Source organism: Vipera berus (genome assembly GCF_964194415.1).
Source record: "Vipera berus genome assembly, chromosome: 13".
NCBI lineage: Eukaryota > Metazoa > Chordata > Lepidosauria > Squamata > Viperidae > Vipera > Vipera berus.
In genome coordinates, this window is record NC_138216.1 from 16,602,952 (window position 1) to 16,620,696 (window position 17,745).

At 50.8% G+C, this 17,745-nt stretch overlaps 1 protein-coding gene across 1 annotated transcript in view; it reads right to left on the bottom strand.

The window, feature by feature from the left end:
* Positions 1-8,399: 8,399 nt before the first annotated feature.
* Positions 8,400-17,745, bottom strand: part of GRID2IP (Grid2 interacting protein) — a gene marked incomplete at both ends in the record, with an annotated part of 81,818 nt that continues 72,472 nt past the window's right edge. The window contains 5 exons of the mRNA XM_081337978.1: positions 8,400-8,471; positions 10,811-10,975; positions 12,025-12,146; positions 12,915-13,044; positions 15,789-15,875. Of these exons, the coding sequence (XP_081194104.1) occupies positions 8,400-8,471; positions 10,811-10,975; positions 12,025-12,146; positions 12,915-13,044; positions 15,789-15,875 (576 nt within the window). The remainder of the gene's footprint in view (positions 8,472-10,810; positions 10,976-12,024; positions 12,147-12,914; positions 13,045-15,788; positions 15,876-17,745) is intronic.

Here is a 17,745-nt window from a genome sequence, read left to right on the forward strand (position 1 = left end):
TGTGAGGCGTAGGGCTGCCCACACATCCTGCCCACTAATGCACAGAGGCACCCCACTAACCATTGGATAGAGGCCATGACCTCACCTCGCTTCTTCAACGGCTGAGGTGACCCAAGTTACCTGGGGCTACCTGCATGAAAGTGGCGTTTTCCCCGTGCCATCAGGTTTGCCTGGAGGAGTCTCCGATGACCTAGCTAGGATGGCCGTCTCTCTGGTTTCTGTATACCCGGTGCCCCCAGGGCCCTATTGCTGCCTTGCAAGAGATCTGAGACGCCTGGCACCCACTGCCCATTTCTTCCGGTGAAGTTGGGAGACTAGAAGATGCTGCAGCTCTTACAGGAGATTCATATTCTCACTACTGGAGCAGAAGAAACGGGGAAAGAATGAGTGTCTTAAATGGCTCCAGAGGACTGGAATGTGTCAGCGGATTGTAAAGACACACACATACACAAACATGCACACACACACACACACACGAGCAAAAGAGAAGCCTCTGTTGTGATTCAGGGTCAGCCTGTGGGTTCGGCAGTTGGGTCGGACGACTCAGAGGAGGAGGAGGAGGGGGGTGTTGAAGAGCTTGCTGAGGGGGTTGGACAGCTTGATGAGAGCCCTCAGCCACGCCCCTCTCATCTGGTCACGACGCAGACCCAGCTGTGTGAGCCTGACAGCGTGGATGAAGATGACCCACAGCTGGCCCTGTTCAAGGACGCCCGACGCAGGAGGTAGTCAATCAGGAGTAAACAGAGGAAGGCAATGGGGCTCCTCGGAAGGAGGCAGAGAGAAGCCACGCCCTGAACTGTATTTAAGGGGGAATGCGTGGGAGGGCTGGTTTGCTGAAGGCAACCGCTTGAAAAGCTCCTGTTTCTTGGTTCGTGTCTTGTTCTATTTGTTTTTGTAGCAATAAATTTGGCAGGCGTAATTCCAGCCTCTTGCCTTCTTGTAAAAGGGGTTGTCCCTGCCTTTTCTGCAGGGCCGGTAGCAGGCTGGTACAGAACAGTTTGCCTTCAGCCTCCCACCCCTTACTAATATTATGGAGCAGCTACGTGCTGAGAATGCCCAGCTCACCCAGCAACTCACTTTGCTGGCAGCTCAGGTGGCTCAACTGCAAGCTCAGGTCCATGCTGCACCCCCACCATCACCCCCACCCAGGAGAAAATGCCAAGTTGCAATGCCGGATAAATTTACTGGCAATCCAGAACTGTTTCCTGCTTTCCTGGGACAATGCCAGCTCTTTATCAGCGTGAGAGCAGCTGATTTCCCCACTGACCGGGATAAGGTGGGGTTTGTGTTAAGCCTTCTTTCGGGTGATGCAGCTCGTTTGGGCACGCCTCTGCTGGCTCAACCTAGTCCATTGTTGGACAACTTTGTGGAGTTTTGTGATCATATGCGTCTGATGTATGAGGACCCTATAAAGTCGCAGACTGCTACTCGTCGCCTGAAAGCTCTGAGGCAGGGTCAACGCCCCCTACAGGGCTATATCAGTGATTTTCGGCTGCTTAGCCAGGATTCTGCCTGGAATGAGGCTGCACTCGTGGATGCATTCCAGGATGGATTGTCGGAGGAGATGTTGGATGAGCTGGCCCGTGTGGATATTCCCTCAGACCTGAATGGGCTGATCCATCTCTGCCTGCGGATCGATGCTCGGTTGCAGCAGCGAAGGAGTCGCCGTGCCACCCCACAGACCCCTGCAGCCCCTGTTGTGCGTGAGCCCCCAGTTCAAAGGAAGGAGCCAATGGAGCTGGGTGCCACCAGGTCTCGTCTATCGGTGACTGAAATGAACAGACGACGATCGGAGGGGTTGTGTTTTTACTGCGGGGACCCTGGACATTTGGCTGCTTTTTGCCCAAAGAAGCAACAGTGGGCATCAGTGACCGAGTCTGCCCCGAGAAAGTCCCCTACTTTTCTGTCGGGAAACGCCCCGAGCCTGATCTAGACGGTGTGATAGATCAGGCGTCCCACAACAACACTGAGCGACGTCTTTCCGATGCTGCCTGTGGACCTCCACGGCATCTGATATTGGAGGCACGTCTGATCCTTCCTGGCAAGCCAGAGGGGATTCCAGTCCATGCCTTAATTGACTCTGGGGCCACCACAAATTTTATGGACTCAGCATTTGTGGCCAAATGGGCTGTTCCCCAGTGCCCGGTGGATCCGCCCATGTTAGTGGAGACTATTGATGGTCGAGTGCTCCTGTCTGGGCCAATTACGGCCGCCACACAACCATTATGTATGGCCATCAGTTCCCATGTAGAGGCCATCCAGTTCTATATCACCTCGGATCTGCATTTCCCCGTGGTCTTGGGACTGGCGTGGCTCCAGGCGCATGACCCACAGATCTATTGGTCACAGAACGTGGCACCTTCCCAAGCTTGCAGTGCGTGGACCACTCCCGCCATATATGTGCCGGCCAGGTGGAGGGTTCCCCAGGGGTTTCCTTGCCTCCCGAACTGTCCGACTTTGCTGATGTGTTCAGCGAGACAGAGGCGGATCAATTACCCCCGCACAGGCCCTATGACTGCCCCATTGATTTAGTCCCTGATGCGCCTCTCGGGGCGTTTGTACTCCATGTCGGACCCCGAGTTGGCTGCATTGCGGGACTTTCTGGAGAAGAATTTGGCTCGCGGTTTCATCCAGCCCTCGTCCTCGCCAGTGTCTGCACCCGTGCTCTTCGTCAAAAAGAAGTCGGGCGAATTGCGGCTTTGCTGCGATTATAGGAAACTCAACGCCATCACGGTGCGCAATCGTTACCCGCTGCCCCTCATCCCCGAACTCTTGGACTGACTCCGGGAGGCTAAGATCTTCACGAAACTGGACCTGCGTGGAGCTTACAACCTCGTCAGGGTTCGGCCGGGTGATGAGTGGAAGACGGCATTTGGTACTCACTATGGACATTTTGAGTACACGGTGATGCCGTTTGGCCTGACCAACGCCCCCGCTGTGTTTCAGCATTTCATGAACGACATTTTCCGGGATTTGTTGGATCAGTTTGTCGTGATCTACTTGGATGACATCCTGATCTACTCCCCGTCGCGTGAGGTGCACCATCAGCATCTCCATCAGGTCCTGCAGTCACTCCGAGAACATCGGCTGTTTGCCAAGTTGGGGAAGTGCCAGTTCTACCGGGTGACCATCGATTTCCTGGGTCACCGCATTTCTCCTGAGGGCATCGCCATGGAGCCGAGTAAGGTTGAGTCTTTGCAGACTTGGCAACCCCCGCGTCGCGTGAAGGATGTTCAGCGACTTCTTGGGTTCGCCAACTATTACCGAACTTTCATCCCTGGGTTTGCTGCCTTGACAGCCCCCCTCACCCAGCTCCTGCAGAAGAAGACTCGGTTCCAGTGGAACGCTCCAGAACAACGGGCTTTCCAGACTTTGAAGGAAGCCTTCATGAAGGAGCCCATCTTGAAGCATCCTGACCCGCAATGGCCGTTTGTCGTGGAGGCGGACGCCTCCGACATTGCCATTGGGGCGGTGTTACTCCAGGCAACGACGCCCAGCGGTACCCTCTTCCCTTGCGCGTACCATTCACGAAAACTGAATCCTTCGGAGCGCAATTATACAATCTGGGAGAAGGAGCTGCTGGCCATCAAAGTGGTGTTCGAGGCCTGGAGGCATCATCTGGAGGGAGCGCGGCATCAAATCGAGGTCCGGACGGACCATAAGAATTTGGAAAGCCTGCAGACCGCTCGGAATTTGAACCAACGCCAGATCGGTGGTCTCTTTTCTTTGCGAGGTTCGACTTCCGAGTTCGGTACATACCTAGCGGGCACAATCAAAGAGCGGATGCTCTGTCCAGGAAGCCCGAATATTCCCGAGTGGAAGACAAGCTTCTGCCCAGGACAGTGATCCCCGTCGAGTCTTTTGCTGCGGTGCGGGAGCCGGTTGATATACGGGCTCGGATCCGGGAGGCACAGCAGCAGGAGGTGTGGGTGGCTCAGCGGAAGGAGGAGGTGGGGCCAGATTCTCCTTGGACGGTCACGAATGGACTCTTTTTTTTTTTTATTACATTTATATCCCGCCCTTCTCCAAAGACTCAGGGCGGCTTACAAGCTTAGCAGTAGCCTTCATTCTATGTATATGCCTGCTTGTTAGGGCTTTCACACACACCCCCAAGCGGCATTATTACAAAGTCAGCTTAATTGCCCCCAACAATCTGGGTCCTCATTTTACCTACCTCGGAAGGATGGAAGGCTGAGTCGACCTTGAGCCTGGTGGGATGCGAACCTGCACTAATTGCAGGCAGCTGGTGTTACTTAAGGAGGCATTAGCCCACTGCTCCACCAAGGCTTGTATTATCGTGACCGGCTCTACGTTCCGGGAGGGCCACTCAGGGGACTCATCCTCAGCCAGTGTCACGATAACCCGGCGGCAGGGCATTTTGGCATGTTCAAGACCCTGAACCTGGTCTCCCGTACCTTCTGGTGGCCCCGAGTCCGACACGACGTCCAGTCCTATGTCACTTCCTGCATCCCATGCAGGCAGGCCAAGTCAGCGACAGGGGCCCCGCCTGGATTACTGCAGCCCTTGCCGACACCCAAAAGACTCTGGGGGGCTGTGTCCATGGACTTTCTGACGGATTTACCCCCATCCTCTGGTTTTACAACAGTGTATGTGGTGGTGGACATGCTGACCAAGATGGCGCACTTCATTCCCTGTTGCGGCTTACCATCAGCCGGCGCCACTAGTCGTATGTTCATTCAGCAGGTGTTTCGGCTGCACGGCCTCCCTCATCGGTATCCTGGAACAATATCTGCGCTGCTACATTAATCTGCAGCAAAACAATTGGGTGGACTATCTGGCCATAGCTGAGTTTGCATTTAACAATTCACAGCACACCTCCACACAAATGACACCGTTCTTGGCCAATGTGGGATATCACCCCCGGTTTTTCCCCCTTTCTCCCGTGGACTCACCGGAGCCGGCAGCGAACAACTTCATGGCAGAGTTACAGGCGATCCATCGATTGGTGCGACGTCAGTTAGAGAAGGCCAAAGCCGATTACAAAAGGTTTGCTGATCGGTCAAGATGGGATACGCCTCCACTATCGGTGGGAGATCGGGTCTGGTTGTCCACCAGGAATCTACCGTCAACACGGCCGGTGAGAAAGTTAGATCACCGATATTTAGGACCGTTCCCAGTCGAGGCTGTCATCAATCTGGTCGCCTATCGCTTAACTCTGCCACGTTCCCTGCGCGTGCACCCAGTCTTTCATCGGTCTCTGTTGGTCCCCGAGCAACCGGCCTGTCCACTCCACCGAGCGGAACCTCCCCCATCAGGACCTCGTGATGGAGGCAGCACCCCCGAGTACGAGGTCACCAGCATCAGGGATTCCCATTGGCTGAAAGGTCGTTTCCAGTACCTGATTGAATGGAAAGGTTACGGACCAGAGGACTTCACCTGGGAAGACGCGACCGCCATTCATGCCCCTGCGTTGGTGACCGCTTTTCATGAACAATTTCCATCCCGACCACATCCGGATCGGCAGACCCGGGGGAAGGGCCCTGCGGTGCGGGATAGTGTTGTGATTCAGGGTCAGCCTGTGGGTTCGGCAGTTGGGTCGGACGACTCAGAGGAGGAGGAGGAGGGGGGTGTTGAAGAGCTTGCTGAGGGGGTTGGAGAGCTTGATGAGAGCCCTCAGCCAGGCCCCTCTCATCTGGTCACGACGCAGACCCAGCTGTGTGAGCCTGACAGCGTGGATGAAGATGACCCACAGCTGGCCCTGTTCAAGGACGCCCGACGCAGGAGGCAGTCAATCAGGAGTAAACAGAGGAAGGCAATGGGGCTCCTCGGAAGGAGGCAGAGAGAAGCCACACCCTGAACTGTATTTAAGGGGGAATGCGTGGGAGGGCTGGTTTGCTGAAGGCAACCGCTTGAAAAGCTCCTGTTTCTTGGTTCGTGTCTTGTTCTATTTGTTTTTGTAGCAATAAATTTGGCAGGCGTAATTCCAGCCTCTTGCCTTCTTGTAAAAGGGGTTGTCCCTGCCTTTTCTGCAGGGCCGGTAGCAGGCTGGTACAGAAAAGCCTCTTTGCCTGATCAAAAACTGTTTCACTGAGAAAAAAAATAATCCAGGAACATGGACAGCTCTCTAGTTTGAGCTTCTCTGATGCTTATTTCAAATCAGCTTTTTTTTTGGGGGGGGTTGTTTGACAAGAATATTAAAATTCCATTTTTCCCGCTGTTTCACAAGTGCTTCCATCTAGAGGTAGTTGGGATTACTTTAGGTTCAAACTTAAATATCTGAATCCCACCTTCAATTATCTGAGCATCTTCTAAATGCATTTTTAGCATTGTTTCATGATCTCCAGCATACGGTAAATAATATTAAAGCTAAATAAATAATAAATAAGCCTTGATCTCCTCCTCCTCCTCCTCCCCCCAGGCATATTTTTGGAAAATTGATAAATGGTTTGTTTTCCCACCAGTAGCTGTTACTGGGTGGCCTGGGAAAAGGTGGATGGGAATCCACCAGCCGGCAGTGCTATATTTTGTCTGAGGACAGCAACTCTGTCTGATGATGCTACAGAAGCACATCAAGATTGACTGCAGGGTAGTGCAATTTATGCCACAAGGACAGGAGAAAAGCACAACTGCGGCTAGAAGGAAGAGCCCATAAACCATCCTCTTATTCTGTAGATGGCTGGATTGGATCAGGTGTAAAAGGACATGATTGCCAAAGGGATGCCATTTTCATCTTACAGCTGTGGCTACCGAGAGAGTATTTCTTTATTACACGATAGCATCATAAAGATTTGTACAGAGACACGTTTCTCATGTCTATACACAATTCTCGGGGCAATCTCCAACCTTGGAAAAACATCACAAGAAAATAGTGCCCGGAAATGAACAGTTTTGCCCCTCCGCACGGCCTTGCAAAGTTACTAAGAAGAGCAGAAGGGGAACAATAATCGCCATCATTATCATAAAATAACCTTAAAATTGCAGCTCTTTGAGAATATGAGCTGAGCTCCCTACAGACCCCCCAGAACAAGACGGGCCAACGTGAGAGGGGCATCAAAATAAACTGCAAAGGAAGAGCCCTTATATCTACCTGCTCACGGAAGAGCACTCTGCAAGAAGTGGCTGGCTTGGGATTTTTCTTTGATCAAGAAGAGTGGTGGGTCAGAGACCACTAAGGCCCAGCATTATTGAGGGTCACAATTTTTCCCATGCCAGGCCAAAGTTGCTGCTACTGATCACAAGGGGAGGCAAGGGGGGGGGGGCTGGACATGGGGCTTCTGCCATGGTGGACAGGCAATTAGATGCTGGACTTATATCTGAGGAGGCCTTTTCTTCATTTCCAGTTCCAAGTTTCTCCACTAGGGGGCTAAGGGAAAGATTAGGCCAGGCGCCCCTGGTGGGGACCAAATGGACTGGAGCATCTCACTGGCTTGCTGGTTTCCTGGGGCAATGAGCTTGCTCTCTGCTAGGGAAGCTTGCCACAATGCAGATCTGATGGGCTCGGCTAGGACTGGGGAGATGCCGGGTCAAGTCCACCCTTTATCCATGAAGACTCATGGGCTTCTTGGAATCTGTCACTCTTCTACTCCACATCCATCTCAGGGTCACTGCTTGGGGATAAAAAGAATGGGGTTCCTCTTGCCTCAAACTCCTCAAGGCATTCCGAGATAGCAACCTAACAAATCCAGTAAGCAAAACACAAATACGAACTACTCTGCTCCCATATATTTGACCAAGCTCTGGAATGGGTACCAGAGCTTCTGCTGAGCAGGTGCTGGGCTGGGCAAAGAGGGGACTTCTCTGCTTTTGCTGCCCTTCAGCTCTAGAGAGGCGGCTTCAGCACCATCCCGCCAGCATGGATCACTCCCTTTAGGAATCTGTTTTCCCAAGGGAACCGACTGGAACGAAAGACTCGCTGGCTATGTTTGCAACCCCCGGAAAGGACGCCTGGAGAGCAGGGGGCAGAAGAGGGAGCAAATCAGTTCCTTTGGGGGCGAAGGGACCTTGTCACACCACCTTTCCTTTGGGGCACTAGGCAGCCCCTGAGCAGGAGGACTGTTCCCAAATGCCACCCGCAGACGTGGTAAGACCTCTCTGAAATAAAAAGAGTTCTCGGAAAGGCCATAAAAAGTGAGGAAAGCCAGGGCAGTTTGCCCATGCCTCTTTACCCCTCGGATTCTAGCACTCAGGTTTAGCAACCACAGAATATCCCTGTGAAAAAAGAAATGTCTCTGATGCGGAGAAGTCTGTAGAAATCTGCAGCGAGCCCCCCCTCTCTTTTTTTGAAGACAGTTTCCATAGCAATGGGCACAGACGTGTCCTCTGCAACGCCTCTTCCATGCTGAGAGACGACTGCTTTGCACCGACCGCCAGACTGGACCCAAAGCAGCCAAACTGTGGGCAAGAAAGCACCGTGCTGCAGTTTTCCTTGAACTCTCTGGTCACCAGGCAAGTGGGGGGATCATCTTCGGGCTGCACAGGGGCTCACTGGCCTGCACATCGTTGAAGGCCCGCTATGGAGAGAAGAGTATCACAGAATCATTAGGGCTGGAAGGGACCTTGGAGGCCTTCTAGCCCAACCCCTGCCCAAGATAGACAAGGGCATTCTAGGCCATTAATTTAAAATCTCAACGCCACCTTTCCAGGTCTTAAGGATGGGGAGGCCCAGAAGGAGACAACTCAACACACCCCAGTTCACTGCACAGCAGGTGTGTGCAGAGAAAACAGAGGCAATTTTGATGAGCAGCTTGAGCCACAGACAGCCCTCTGCTTCTGGGTTCTCCAGCCTGAGGCTTGTGGAGGTGGTTGTGCCAGGTTCTTGCTACCTTCTGCCACATGCCACAACTTGCACAAAATAGTGTGGAAGCTGCAGTTACGAATGTGACAGTTTATAGGACATGAGGAGAGAGAGCTGAAGTGCCAGCAGACCAGAACAGCTTCATACCAGTTCAAATTTCTTTGCTTGCTTGACTGGGTCCACCAGCCCACTGTTCTTTTTCTTACAATATGCTTCCCTCCCCATGGCAATGTCCACACACAAGGACACTGCAAATATTTGGGGAGTTGTGATTTTATGATCAAAGAAGTTGAATGTGTTGCTGGCGTAGAGATTTGATGCTCTCATCCTGTCTGGTCTGGGCGATTAGGCATCTTCTTTGGGGGGGGGCAGAACCATTTCCCCCCAATCCTCTAGTACAGGGGTCTCCAAACTTAGCAACTTTGTGGACTTAAAGTCTGGCTTGGTCAAGGAATTCTGGGAGTTGAAGTTTTCAACTTGCCGAGTTTTGGAGATCCTTGCTCTAGTATAATCTGCTATATCAAACTGTTATCAAGTCAAAGACAGCTCAAGCTGGTGATGAATGAATCAGGGGGCCAATCTGCACCAAACTGGAGGAAACCCACGCTCAATTCCAGAAGACCTACCCTCATCATCCAGTCCCCTGCCACCCCTGATGGTCTTTGGAGTTCTTGTTCCCTGAAAAGGGACATGACTTTCCCGTTTCTTTCACCAGCAGCAAAAGAATTTTCAAGAAACAAACTTGAACTGGGGAGTGGCGGAAAGAGGCAGCTAAATTATCTAGGATCCAAGCCAATGGGATCAAGTTACAAACACTGAAAGCGAATGTCCCCAAAGTTAGGGATTGGGGAGCTCCTTTTGGAAGCTGCTGAGGTATTAATGGTCTGTTTCTCAGGCTACGCATTCTCAACTCCATCAACCCCATCGCCCAAAGCCGCAGCTTTCCCCCCTGTCTAGGATTGCTAGACACAGTGGCATAAGTCTGGGATATTCCTTTCTCCAGCCTTGTCTCTCAAAGAGTGGCCACGTGATCCACAGGACATTCCTTGCAAGAGAACACAGGAGGGGGGAATGCCAGGAGAAGCATGTGCAAAGTCCTTCCCAAAGGGCTCTTCCCCCTCAACCTTCCCCCAGTTTTCCCCACCGGATTCTTTTTCGGGCTACGAAACAAGCCTGAATGTGCAACTGATCAGCACAGATGGAAAAACACAACCCACATCCTGCCAGCTTCTCCTCTCTCTGGACAGCTTCTAAGTGACAGTCGCCAACCAAGGCCCTTCAAGTGGGCAACGGGGTCTTTAAAAAGGCCACAAGCTCAAATTGGTGGAGTCAAATCTGTTTGGGTTTTCTCAAAGAAAAATAACAGCGCCGTGTTCCAGGCCATGTGGGGATCGGTCTACCCACTACCCCTATCCTCCAGGAGCAGTCATGTCTCTGGAGATCCTCAGCCATCCAGGTCGTGGTTGTCCCAAGGTGCTGTTTCAGGAGGCAACTGGGCTTTCTTGTTTTCTTTGAAGATGTTTCGCTTCTCTTCCAAGAAGCTTCTTCAGCTCTGACTGGACAATGGGAAGTAGGAACGGATTTCCAGAAAACACTGCAGACTACAGGAACCATTTGTGCTTCAGTTTGAGATGCCAGCAGCAGAGACTCATCCCCAACGGCCTGCGCCTGCCTTCAACAGGGAAGGGACCCAGGGCAGAAAACATCCTGCAGCCAAGAAGGCTCCACACCCATTTGCAGCACTCGGGTGACCCTGAGGACACAGAAAATCTCCAAGTGGCCTCAACGGCTCTCTAAAAAGGATGCAAACGACCAGCTGTCGGCAAGGAGTATAAATCCTGCTATTCCCCACTGTCCAGCCAGAGCTGAAGAAGCTTCTTGGACGAGAAGCGAAACATCTTCAAAGAAAAACAAGAAAGTCCAGTTGCCTCGTGACAAAAGCACCTTGGGGAGTCCAGGAGCAAACAATAAAACAAAATCCACACGGTCGACCAGCGCTGCAAAGCCCCAACGACGATGTAACCAAAAGAAGAATAAAAAAAGCCCAATACTCACCTCAAATTTGCTCATGAACTCAGCAAAAATACCAAAAAAATCCTCAGAGGTTGTGACTTTGGAGTCTTCCCCAAAGAAAGACAAGGCTTTCCTGAACTCTTCCGTGGCTTTATGCTGGAGATCATCCAGGGATTGGACGGTGGGATCTGCGCTCTCCAGGAAGGCCTGCAGCAGAGGGCTAAGGATGGACAAACAAGGCCTGCTTGCTTTTTTTCCATCCAGAAAAACCTGACTCTACAAATGCACGGCAGCCCACACCTTCTTACACCCTCAATGGTCCAGGCAGAAAAAGAGAGATGGTTTGGTACAGTGATTACAAGGCAGCTGGCTAGAAACTGGGAGACTTTGAGCTCCAGTCTCACCTGGGGCGTGAAGCCAGCCAGTCACTCTTTCCCAGCCCTAGGAAGGAGGCAATGGCAAAGCACGTCCGTAAACACCTTGCCAAGGAAACTGCAGGGATTAACCCGGGCAGCTCAAAACTGACTCGAAGACAGACATGCAAAGTTAAGCAAAGTACCCAGCTCCGAAGCTGTGCTTCTTTAGAGAGACCTCTCTGCTACTGCACAAACGTACATGGGGACCCACAGCTACGAGCCAGGGGTTACTCCATCGTCTGGGGTGGGGGGCAAAGGCACCAGTCTCTCCCGGGGGAGATAAGGAGGAGGGAATAGCAGAGATTCTAAACCTAAGCGGGGACACTTTCAACTCTCCTCCAGAACCCAATTTGTGGCACACACACACACACACACCACTATTCACACCACCATAATTTGGCTACAAAATTACTGAATCTGGGCAACATTCACCTACACCCCCGCTTCCAATGTAGGACAGATATTTTCAATGCCAGCCTGAAAGACAAAGAAATTCACCCCAGATGTGTTTTAGAAGACATTTAGTGGCGTTGAGTAGCAAGGGGAGCAGAAGGCTTCTAGGAGATTATTTTTTCTGTTTCCAGACATAAAAATGCTGGGAAAACATCAGTTTTATAACAGGAACGAGTAGGGTTAGGGCTAAAGCCCGCAGAAGCCCCCTAACCCTGGGCCCGTCCGTTCCAGTGACGCCATCAGCCAACTGCCTCCGGAAGATTCCCAAGATGTTTTAACGTTCTTAGACATTCCTCCCCCGCCGCCCCATCTCCCAGTCTAGCGGCTTTTGCTTTTTTGGGGGTGGGGGGCTTCATTTGTGGAATCCATGCTTCAACCAAAAGATACATCCATCACTGGCACAAATCTGTCCTCAGGTGAAGAAGGCACCATGTTCTGGCAGGCGACTGCAATCTCGTGGACAGTGCGGTGAAGGTCACTGAGGTCAGCTGTTAATGTTCTCTGATTCACTGGGGGAAGAGAAATGGCAGAAGTCCAGAATTTCAACAGCCTCCTTCGTGAAGCAAGGGAAGGAAGGGCTCTCTGCACTGGCGTTGCGCAAAAAGGGACAAACCCAAAGGCGTCCTACTTCCGAGGAGGCTGCACAGGCAGTCCTCGACTTACAACAATTCACTTAGCGACCGTTCAAAGTTACAACAGCACTGAAAAAAGTGACCTACGGCTATTTTTCACACCTACGACTGTGGCAGCCTCCCCATGGTCACGTGATCAAAATTCAGATAGTTGGCAACTGATTCACATTTATGACGGTCGCAGTGTCCCGGGTTACGTAATGCCCTTTAGTGACCTTCTGTCAAGCAAAGTCAACGAGGAATCCAGATTCACTTCGCAACCGGGTCACTAGCTGAACAACTGCAGTGATTCATTTAACCGTGGTAAAAAAGAGTAAAATGGAGCAAAGCTCACTTAACAACCGTCTTGCTTAGCAACAGAAATCTTGGGCTCAGTGGTGGTCATAAGTTGAGGACTACCTGTACCCACTTTGCCCTTGGCAAAGACTCCTAGATTCTCTCTGCCCATCAGGGGCTGGTGGTGAGTGCCCATCCCTAGCTCGGGGCAGGCAGAGTCCAAATGATTTCCTCCGTTAAGGGTTGTGGGAACAGGAGTTTTAGCAGGGTGCAAATGGGCAGAGCTGGGAGGCCCACAGATTGTTTCCATCCCTGTTTCCCTATAAACCAAGTAATGTCGGAAAATAAGCCCCATCCTTTGTGATTTACCTTTGGCAGCATGTGGCACTGTGGGCAAATCCGTGGCAAAGCCCAGGAGCTCTGGGAAATGTTGGCTAAGCGATTTGGCAAGAATATGCAGAAAAGTGGACTTCCCATCAACGGTTTTCGTTGTGTTCAGCTAGAATAAAGCCGAAAGAGAAGAGGAACATTTATCAGTGACAAGAGTAATTATAGTCCCTAAAGTGCTTGTGGCTGGCCAGCCCCAAAATGTGTTCCGTTACGGTAGCAGAAAAGTTCTCCAGAAAATGAATTTGATTGTTCACAACTGTTGGGTTAACACAACAAAGCTGAACCAGCCACATCATTTTCATGGCCCACCTAACTCAGTTGTTACCCTGGTCAACTTTCTCTGCCCCCAGTTTGGGGTTCACAAAGTGGGTTCTGTAACAGCAATCCTCAAAAGCTCTTTGCAAAGCAGAGCAGCTCTCTGGGGGGGGGCGTTTCCCATGACACCAAGAGAGCTGGTGGAGCCTAAATATGACTTATTTGGTTTAAGCTCCTGAGATTCATTAGATTTAATGGCTGCCCATCTCACGTAGAGTGACTCTGAATAACAGAGTTGGAAGGGACCTTGGAGGTCTTCTAGTCCAACCCCCTGCTCAAGCAGGAGGCCCTATACCAATTCAGACAGGTATATCTGTCCAGTCTCTCCTTCAAAGCCTCCAGTGATGGAGCAGCCACGACCTCTGGAGGCATAGCCCTAATGTTGAGGGCCTGAAGGGGAGACTGCCAGGAAATACTGGGGTTGCAGCTTAAACTGTGAAGGAAAAGAATATTCCAACCACTTCTCCACAGTTCTGGGTGGCTAATACAAGAAAAACATCAGCAGAAAACAAAATACTAAAAGAAAGAAAAATGACTACAAGTTCCTGCAACTCGGGAACATAACAAGCCCAAGAGAAAAGCCAGGCTTTGCGGATTCTGTGAAGGTCAGCGGGATTAAGGCACGTCTAATTTCAATGGGCAGCTCAGCTGTACCCAAGGACAACTGAGGGCACTCTGTCCCCCCACCCCATGAAGGGGATCAAGGTAAAACCCTGCACAGAGCCTCTTTTAGGTATTCTCAGAGAGCATTAACCCCTCTGCTAGCCATTCCATCGTTGATGGAGTTTGGGGGATTTTCCATCGATGGATATTTGACATAGACGTCAAAACGGGCACCATTTTGGTTTTGTATATGGAACGCTCCAATTTCCTATTCCATGTTTCTAACTTACTTTGTGCATTCTAACCATGGGCTGAAATAGAATTGTTGTCATCGGTCCGTGCTATGTAAGAGCATCTAGGAATAACAGAATGACAGAGCTGGAAGGGAACCTTGGAGGTCTTCTAGTCCAACCCTCTGCTCAAGCAGGAAACCCTATACCATTTCAGACAAGTGGCTGTCCGGTCTCTTCTTAAAAACCTCCCGCACTGGAGCACCCACAATTTCTGTAGGGAAACCATTCCACTGATTAATTGTTCTCATTGTCAGGAAATGTCTTAGTTCTAGGCTGCTTCTCCCCTTGTCTCCTTAGTTCTGGCTTCTAGGGTTTTATAGCTGGCTGGATCCAGGGGCCAAATACCACTTTGGCAGGCAGACGATATGGCCACTGTGCAGTTTTTGGCAAACGATAATTAGGGGAAACTTTTTAAATAACAAAAAATTATCTTTAGTCCTAGACCCAAGAATACATTGCTTTGGTATTGGGGAGAACAGATCCCTCCATCAGGCTGACTGAGCAGGCGAACAGGGATCCAAACCCCGATGGCCCCCTCCTCCTGCCATGATGGCTACTATGGGGAGCAGCACTTTCGGTGCTTTCCAAGGCAGCCGGACCCAATGTCCAAAAAGGGACAGACACATCTGCAAGATGACCCCTTGAGGGCAAATCTCCCTATAGGCAGTTTGCCAGAAATTGCCCCAAGAAGAAAGATCTTTTTGAGGCAGAAACCTGGGAAATTAAAGCCTTCCTCACTCACTGACAAATTCCTTTTCCCTGAGTTAAAAAAAAACAATCAAGGTTTTCTTCAAGCTGCTAAGAACATGCATTCAGTTTCCACAAACCATTTTGCAAATCCGGAGAGGAACACTGTCTATAATGTAAATCACCAGGCAGTAATCCAGCAATTTGGAAATGATTTGGAAAACGTGCTTTGGACCTGTTGAGAGTCCAGCGCCTGCCTAGATCATTCATTAAAGCCGTCCGATTTTCTTTAGGCTGAAGGAGGCTAAAAGAGGATGCAGAGGCTTTAAGAGCTGCATTCACATTTGTAGCATTTGAAGCTACGAGATTAAGTCAGAAAGTCCAGCAGCAGCCGCCACTCCTAATCAAAGGTAGCATCTTGATGTTTTCAACAGGAACCCCCGTGCTGGAGTCACCCTTGAATCCTACAGGATGATTGAACTTGTGGTAGTTTCCCAGATTAGTTAGCAAGAACCCCAGATAGCATTCTAAGCTCTATAACGATTAATGAAATAGACCAGTAAGTAGCACCCTGTGTCTGGATCTTGCACAGACATCTGGGTCTGGTCCAGGCATCAGAGGAATATAAATATTAATAAAAGCAGAGGGCTTGAGAGAAATTTAACCTGTTTGGTTCACTTCATTTTGCATCCTTATGCAAAGACCTTGCTTGCTCTCTGGAGAAAACCCTAAAGGTGGAAGGAAAGAGAAGAGGACAACCGGCAGCAGAGGAGATGGTCTGGATCACAACAGTGATGGGCGCACCATTGGGAGACCTGAAGGATCAGGTTGCGGAGGAGATCATCTGGAGAAGACCTATCTGTGTGGTTGCTACAGGGCTTGATGACACACAGATCAAAGTTCCCTCTTTAGCCCAAGGAGAGCATCCATCTAGCCAGGTTTGGAGGCCACCTACCTCTGTGAGGAAGTTGATTTTAAAGCTGGTTGTCTTGTTGCTTTGAGGTTGCCCATGGTTTAGGTAGTTGCCCATGGCCAGCACAAACTGCAAAGAGAGTTTCTGGTGAATCACAGATCAGAGAAAACCACCCCATTACCTCTCTTCCCGTTTCTGCCTGATCTGTTGGTGCTGAATTAACAGGTTTCAGTCCTGGTTCACACAACAGGCAGAGATACGGCAGGTAAAGACTTACCGTACACACTGCACACGCAGGATTTATGCCTGTCCTAGAGCCCTGCCTACTCAAAGCCCAGCCAGAAGAGGCAATGTCTGGGTTGAGTTTTCCACACTAGAAATGAGGCAGCTGGGATGATTCCATGTCCCAGAAAAGCCAGAACTGTAAAGGGACTTGGTGGCCATCTAGCCTATCCCCTGCCTCTTGCTCACTCCAGACCGTGCGGTGCCTTTCCTTTTTGCCTGGTGGTGCTTCACATGTGCAAAGGAAGAGGGAAATACTGTGAATTTCCACAAAATCAGTCAATCATGACTTACACAATCAAACTGTCAGAGTTTGCACGACACACCAAGCCATAAACACACCATACAAGCTATGTTTCTACAACGTGCAGGCTGAAATACAGGTTGGATTATATGAGGCTGAACACATCCACACATCCCTGGTGTGTTTGTTTGAGGACAAGATTGCATAGCGTTACCCTCCCTCACCCACAACTGTAGGAGGAGGCAGGGATAGTGAAGACTATTAATAGATAAAAGTACAGGTAGTCTAGTCCTCAATTTAAAACCGTTCACTTAGCAACTGTTTGAAATTACGACAGTGCAGAAAAAAGTGTCTTAAGACTAGCCCTTACACTTACGACTGTCACAACATCCCTGCAGTCACGCAATTACAATTTGGGTGCTTGGCAATTGGCAAGTAGTTCAACAGTTGCAGCATCTCATTTGCAAACTTCCCAGCCAGCTTCCAACAAGCACAGGCAATAGGGAAGCTAGATTCCCTTAACACAGGGGTCTCCAACCTTGGTAACTTTAAGACTTGTGGACTTCAACTCCCAGAATTCCTCAGCCAGCTTGGCTGGCTGAGGAATTCTGGGAGTTGAAGTCCACAAGTCTTAAAGTTGCCAAGGTTGGGGGACATCTGACTTAACAACCGTGGCAAAAAAGATTGTAAAATCGTGCGCAACTCACACAGACTGCATCCCTAAGGGAAAGTTGGCACAGCTTCCCAGTATTTCCGCTGTTCTCACCCCTGTAATGCCACTCTGCCATCTTCAATGGGGGTGCACTGAGTGACAGGGAAGCAAACTGGTTTTTCCAGGGTGGAGAGAGGGGCCTCAACCCCCCCCCCCAACACTCACACACATTTGGCCTTTGGCCACTGGGAGGGAAGCAGAGAACATGGTCCTTGGTGACTAGTTCTCTGAGTCACCCTCTTGGATCGAGGCTGGCAGCGGGAGAGGCCCAGTCCTGGCATGGTCCCGGAGTCGACCGTTTCTCTCCTCTCCCTCCACTTCTGGTGTGGGCAGAGTCCTCATTTGCTTTGTTCCCAAGGCAGAAGAGGGTCAGCAGTGCAAGCAGCCCTTCTTAGTTTTGCCAGGGCAGCATATTTTGGTGCTGTCATGCAGAACAGCCCTCCAGAGGTTGTGTGAACCCAGCCAGTCGCTCAAGTGAAGCGCCCACAGCTCTCCAGATCAGAAGAGTTTGGAAGGCCTGGTAGATCATTCATAGAGGAGCTTGGGGGGGGGGGGGTTGAAGGAGCAGCCCCCAATGCTTCTCTACATCCAGAGGGCCCCAAAGGTAGGTTGCCCTCCTTCTCACTTCCGTAGCAAGCCTCCAAAGAACATAATCACTCTCTGGGAATCCTCAGAAGTTGGCCCAGCTTCAGAGGCATCAAAGAAGTACCAGATCAGGAACCCCTGCACGGAGTCCACCGCTAGAGAGCCTTCCATGCCGG